The 7,500-nt window shown below is 31.9% G+C and overlaps 2 protein-coding genes across 3 annotated transcripts in view; one reads left to right on the forward strand and one right to left on the reverse strand.

Moving 5' to 3' along the window:
* Positions 1-2,497, reverse strand: part of LOC137630170 (alpha-(1,3)-fucosyltransferase C-like) — a 14,848-nt gene extending 12,351 nt beyond the window's left edge. Inside the window, exon 1 of one of the 2 annotated variants that reach the window (XM_068361618.1) lies at positions 2,210-2,497. In XM_068361618.1, the coding sequence (XP_068217719.1) occupies positions 2,210-2,388 (179 nt within the window). In that variant the 5' untranslated portion in view covers positions 2,389-2,497. Of the gene's footprint in view, positions 1-283; positions 321-2,209 lie in introns of those variants that run through there. The other variant, XM_068361619.1, reaches the window with a different exon arrangement.
* Positions 2,498-6,059: 3,562 nt separating this feature from the next.
* The window catches only part of LOC137630324 (alpha-(1,3)-fucosyltransferase C-like), a 7,865-nt gene continuing 6,424 nt past the window's right edge, over positions 6,060-7,500 (forward strand). The window contains exon 1 of the mRNA XM_068361763.1: positions 6,060-6,228. Coding sequence (XP_068217864.1) covers positions 6,075-6,228 — 154 coding nt within the window. The 5' untranslated portion in view covers positions 6,060-6,074. The remainder of the gene's footprint in view (positions 6,229-7,500) is intronic.

The raw sequence follows: 7,500 nt of genomic DNA on the forward strand, positions 1-7,500 counted from the left end.
ATATATATATATATATATATATATATATATATATATATATATATATATATATATATTATTTCTATTAATTATTTCACCATTTCTTTTCTGTACTGAGGAACTTTTCCTGTTATGGCTCTCGGAATTGTAGTAATTTGCATTTACAATTCCTAACAACAACAACAACAATAATAATAATGATAATAATAATAATAATAATAATAATAATAATAATAATAATAATAATAATAATCCCATAACTTTTTCATTTCCCACATGTCCAAATCCCAAGAACGTTACTCACCTTCTGTTTACTGAAGATGATGATATTCCATCACTGATCTACGTATCTCTACTAATGGCCTTTCGAACGAATTCCACTTATAACATATTGAAATGTAACATATGTGGTTAACACATTTATAAACATGACACTTTCAACAGTTATTAGTTCCTGATATCAATGGGAAAGGGGAGGGGGGGGGGGGGCTGGGGGGGGGGGGGTGTGGTTTAATTTGGACATCAGTGGACCTCAAACGACACACTTCATGCTGCGCTTTCTATAGTCAATTTTATTTAGTGAGGCACATTTACACCGACTCGCAGGGGTGCCCTTTTAGCTCGGAAAAGTTTCCTAATAGCTGATTGGTCGGAAGTATTTTTGTCCGAATACTTCCGACCAATCAGCTATCAGGAAACTTTTTCCGACCTAAAAGGGCACCCCTGCGAGTCAGTGCAAATCTGCCTCGCTAAAAAAAATTGACTATAGTTGCAACCACTTTTTAGCCATTTAACTGTGACCCGGGGTGGGAGGTGTTTGGTGTGATGGCCGCCCAACACAACACCGCCTCATTTGCAAATCAAACACTGACTGGCCTTATGAGCCAGATTCATAAATATAAGCCAACCTGATCTATTAGCTTTTTCTGAGGCTTTTTTTTTTTCATATTCAATAGATTTCAAATATGTTGTGAATATTTTAATTCAATGTACCTAAAACTGCAACGAGGAAAAATAAAAACAACTATCAATGTATATATTTCTTTAACGGAATACTACTCTGGACGATTCTACAATTTTTATGATTAATGTTATTACTGTTGATGTTATTAATAATAGGAGTATTCTTGTACTCGTGCGTTGTTAATGACATGAAAAGAGGAATAAAGATTATAAAATGTACAGGATGTGTTTCTTGTTGAGAGGAATCAGCAGCTATGCTCTGGTTTCCCAGGGTCAGAACAGGGGTGGATGCTACCCAGAAGACACTTAATTAATATTTGTAAGAAACTGACCATATGTTCAGCGCCCAAGCCCTCTTTCCACCCAAGAGAGAACCAAGGAGGCCCAGGTAATTGCTGCTGATGACTCAGCAGGTAGACTTATTGGCTCACAAGGATGGTGAGGTTGCAGCGACCAAAGAAACTATTAAGCATGAGCCTGTCTTGAACCCAGACCAGCCGATCACGAGGCAGGGACGTAATTCGAAAAAATAATGCAGAAACTCAAAGAAATGGATGGAAAATGGAAGATATTTAAGGCGACTCTGAGAAGGTTGAAAGAGGCACTAATAAGGGTTTCTAAGTATATATATGGTTTATTTGATATTCCCTTATTTTCTTTCCTCACTGGGATACTTGTGCTTGTTCTGTAGTATTCTGTTTTTTTTTTTTTCAACCAGGGTTGTATCTTGGAGAAATAATAATAATAATAATAATAATAATAATAATAATAATAATAATAATAATAATAATAATAATAATAATAATAATAATAATAATAATAATATTGTGCATACAAGAGCATCGCGTGAACTTATGTACATATTATTATTATTATTATTATTATTATTATTATTATTATTATAATTACCTGCGTAATTTATATACATATTATTATTATTATTATTATTATTATTATCACCTGCGTAATTTATATACATATTATTATTATTATAATTACCTGCGTAATTTATATACATATTATTATTATTATTATTATTATTATTATTATTATTATTATTATTATTATTATCACCTGCGTAATTTATATACATATTATTATTATTATTATTATTATTATTATTATTATTATTATTATTATTATTGTTGTTATTATTACCTGCGTAATTGTATAAAAACTATACATACATTCCCATGACTTATCTTTCATTTAGCCACGATTCTCTCGTCAGTACAAACACCAGCTGTAATGAAACATGGTAACTTACCTCGCTTGCATCTCCTGAAAAATGGCCTTTGCACCCGAGGCCACGTGAAAACGAAATAATAAAAGCAAAATGGTCAGCCATTGCAAAGGGATGGTCAGAAAAGCTCCCAGCTTGCTTTGGTTCATTACTCGATAGATTTTGCTGCCTGGCAACTGATGTCTCTTCAACATCTTAATCATTTTTAATGTTTTGCTTGACTTTCTTTCCCTTCTCTTCTCCTTTGTTGCTCTTTCCTCCTTTCTCACGTACTCACTAATCTTCGTGTTCTCACGTGCGTGCCAATCTTCTTCTTCTACTCACGTACGTGTCAATCTTCGTGTTCTTCTTACGTACATGCCAATCTTCGTGTTCTTTTCACGTACGTGCCAATCTTCGTGTTCTTCTAACGTACGTGCCAATCTTAGTGTTCTTCTTACGTACGTGCCAATCTCCATGTTCTTCTTCCGTACGTGCCAATTTTCGTGTTCTTCTCACGTACGTGCCAATCTTCGTGTTCCTCGCGATGAAACTAACAATGTCGTGGAAAACATCTATTTTTAGATTCGTATTTTATCCCCATATATTTCCAAATCATGAGAACGACATTCACTATAGCGAGCCAAGCAACTCTTCGCGTTTATGATGAGGGAATCGGAGACACTAGCTCCGCGAAGATTATTTTTAGAAGAAAGAGAATTCCAACCAGGAAGAGGCCAAGGAAACTCTCAGGCAAGCAAGCAGTTGACGTAACAGGAAAATCTTGAGGATATTTGTCAAGGATAATTTGGTAATTTTGAACGTTCCTGGTAAGTTAATGCAAAGCGATTTAGAAAATTAATCAATTGATTCATGAAGTTATGAATTATGATCATTGTTTGAAACTATAGGTTTGTTTAAATAGTTGAATTAGAACCGAAATATATGACGCCAAACGTAGCCATTAGTTTTCCCAGTCAGTGAAGAGTTCCCGGACTCAGTTATACTGCTCTGCCAACTTGCCACTTCCCTCAAGCTGAACGAAATTATCAGGATATTTATATATTCTTTTTAATGGCTTCAAATCGTTCGCCATAATTCCACAGCATTTATTATTGATGAATTTTAAATTACATGAAGTAAATACCAAATCTTTCAAGTGATTCAGTGTTCGAAGCATCTCTCCGTGAACTGGCAAACTACCAAACGGCATAATATTAAAAAATCATTACTATTTTTTAATAATAATAATTACAATAACATAAAGAACAAATTTCCTTTGCATCGTGAGGTTGGAAAATGTTAGAATTGTCAGATATGTCCTCATAAAGTCTAGGCTAAATTATATTTCACAAGTCGTGATTTCGGGTTTAATGGGTCGGCGTTATTTATAGTATTACTAGTGTACACAACCCGTTATTATGGCGGCTTGATATTTAGATAGATATGCACACACACGCACACACAGATTCAACGATTCCCAATCCCCCCTTTCCTAACTTAAAGCTTCTCACTTAGGTATGACTACATCCTCTCCCCACTACATGAGAGTCGGGGAGAGACCGAGTACTTACTCAACATGCCGATGACAGTAACTGGAAATATACATATACATATATATATATATATATATATATATATATATATATATATATATATATATGTATATATATGTATATATACATATATAACATATATATATATGCATATATATGTATATATACATATATATATATATATATATATATATATATATATATATATATATATATATAAATATATATATATATATATATATATATATATATATATATATATATATATATATGTATATATATAAATATATATATATAAATAAATAAATATATATATGTATATATATGTACAGTATATATACATATATACATACATATATATATATATATATATATATATATATATATATATATGTATATACGTATATATAACATATATATACATATATATATATATATATATATATATATATATATATATATATATATATATATATATATATATATATTTATATATACATATACTTATACATATATGAGAGAGAGAGAGAGAGAGAGAGAGAGAGAGAGAGAGAGAGAGAGAGAGCGCCGAGCACTTGCTCTTTATTACATAGGAGAGATGTGTTTTGTTTCGAGAATGATTTCACATCCTTACTTGGTCAGGTCAGAGCACTTTTTTGGAGGTCTTGAATAATCTTATCCTTTATGATAATGTAAATTTTTGTACTGAGAGAGAGAGAGAGAGAGAGAGAGAGAGAGAGAGAGAGAGAGAGAGAGAGAGAGAGAGAGAGAGAGAGGGAGAGAATTCAAATGAATATTCTGTTGTATATATTAAAACTTAATTGAATTATTCTCCATAAACGAGGACGCCACCTGGGGACAAGAGAGAGTCAGTCACCTTTTGACCGTCATTGATAAGTGAGATCCGATTGTTGATGTGTTAAATCTGTTAAGTCTGTTAAACTAGCTCGCTAATGTGATCTTTACTTTGCTATTCAAGATTGGTTCTGGTTTTGGTTGTGGTAGCCTGGTGGTAGTGTCCTTGCCTGGTGATTGCCAGACTGGGGTTCAAGTCCCGCTCAGACTCAATAAGTTCCTCTGGTCACTGCAAGCTCACCATCCTTGTGAGATAAGGATGGGGTGTTTGGGGGAGCCTATAGGTCTAACTGCTGAGTCATCAGCAGCCATTGCCTGGCCCTCCCTGGTCCTAGCTTGGGCGGAGAGGTGGCTTGGGCACTGATCGTATGTAATATGGACAGTCTCTAAGGCATTGTCCTGCTTGATAGGGCAATGTCACTGTCCCTTGTTTCTGCCATTCATGAGCGGCCATTTAACCTTAAAATATGAACAGACCGTGTAAATGACCTACAAATGCGTTCCTCTCAAAGGTTTAAAGGCCACTCATGAATGGCAGAGGCAAGGGACAGTGAAAGTGCCCTATCAAGCAGGACAATGCCCTAGAGACTGACTATATATACATATGATAAGCAGCCAAGCCCACTCCCCACCTAAGCTATTACCAAGGAGGGCCTAGCAATGGCTGCTGATCTTAGCTCACAAGGATGGTGAGGTTGCAGCGACCACAGTTTGAGCAGAACTCGAACCCCAGTCTGGCTTTTGCCAGTTATGGACGTTACCACATCGGCCATCACAACCCTGATTTATTCGCATTGAGAGCTATTTTATTGGGAAAATGGTACAGTGCTAGATAAGATCTAGTAATGACTTTTAATATATTCATTTTTTGTTAATTAAACATATTAGGAACAGCGTAGATGACCATAAAGGTAAATTTAATTTTAGTTTTTATTTTAGGATAGATTTTATCAGTTTAAAATGATTGGGCAGGTTGGACCTAACATGACCACTTAGAAAATAGTTTTTCATATAAGCTTTTATATATATATATATATATATATATATATATATATATATATATATATATATATATATATGTATATATATATACTGCATATATATATATATATATATATATATATATATATATATATATATGTATATATATTCAATTATATATATATATATATATATATATATATATATATATATATATATATATATATATATATATATATACAGTATATCTGTGTGTGTATTTACTGTATATATAAAATATATATATACGTATATATATATATATATATATATATATATATATATATATATGTACACACATATATATATATACATATATATATATATATATATATATATATATATATATATGCATATATATATGTATATATATATATATATATATATATATATATATATATATATATATATATATATATATATATATATATATATATACAAAGGATCCGTTTTACTAGGACACGGAATTGTGAGGAGGCATGCCGTTGCTAAGCCGAATTCGATTCCTGTTCTGTCTGACCGTGGTTCTTTTCTTCCTGACCTTCGGAGGGGTGATCCTTCTCTTCAACCTTCGGAGGAATCACTCCTTCCGCATGAGCTTGAGAGACTCCGAAGGGATCTCACCAACAGATCGTAAGTTATAATTAAAATCCTTTCCTTATAATAGTTTTTTTTTTTTTTTTTTTTTTTTTTAAATCGAGTTTATCTCTTATAGAGGACAGGTGTCAATAGTTTCCGCTGTAACCTACAAGTGTGAGCACAAGTGCTGCTGATAATCGTCGATTCTCATCAGTGTGCGTGTCTTATCGTTCCCACAATCTCGAAGGTTTTTCAATTTTTCGCTTTCAATTTATCAATCATGCGCATGTGACTGTCCGTAGCAAATGTATTTGTGCGTGTCTGTGTGTGTGTGTATATATATATATATATATATATATATATATATATATATATATATATATATATATATATATACAGTATATACGGTTTATATATATATATATATATATATATATATATATATATATATATATATATATATATATATATATATATATATATATATATATAAAGACAAGCACACGCACATACACACACACGCACATATATATATATATATATGTATATATATATACATATATATATATATATATATATATATATATATATATATATACATATTCTGTATATATATATATATATATATATATATATATATATATATATATATATATATATATATATATATATATATATATGTATGTATGTATATACTACATCAAACATGCGGAAAACCATTATTATTATTATTATTATTATTATTATTATTATTGTTATTATTATTATTATTATTATTATTATTTGCTAAGCTACAACCCTAGTTGGAAAGGCTGGACGCTATAAGCCCAGGGGCCCCAATAGGGAAAATATCCCTGCGAGGAAAGGAATCAGGGAAAAGAAACATTTTAAGAACAGTAACATTAAAATAATTTCTATATAAAATATAGAAACTTTAACAAAACTAGAGGAAGAGTAATTAGATAGAATAGTGTGCCCGAGTGTACACTCAATCAAGAGAACTCTATCCCAAGACAGTGGAAGGCCATGGTACAGAGGCTATGGCACTACCCAAGACTAGAGAACAATGGTTTGATTTTGGAGTTTCCTTCTTCTAGAAGAACTGCTTACCATAGGTCAAGAGTCTCTTCTACCCTTATTAAGAGTTAAGTAGCCACTGAACATTTACAGTTTAGTAGTTAACCCCTTTGGTGAAGGAAAATTGTTTCGTAATGTCAGTGTTGTCGGGTGTATGAGGGCAGAGGAGAATCTGTAAAGAATGGGCCAGACTATTCGGTGTATGTGTAGGCCAAAGTAAAATGAACCGTAACCAGAGAGAGGGATCCA

The sequence above is a fragment of the Palaemon carinicauda genome, chromosome 38, assembly GCF_036898095.1.
Source record: "Palaemon carinicauda isolate YSFRI2023 chromosome 38, ASM3689809v2, whole genome shotgun sequence".
NCBI classification, from domain to species: Eukaryota; Metazoa; Arthropoda; class Malacostraca; order Decapoda; family Palaemonidae; genus Palaemon; species Palaemon carinicauda.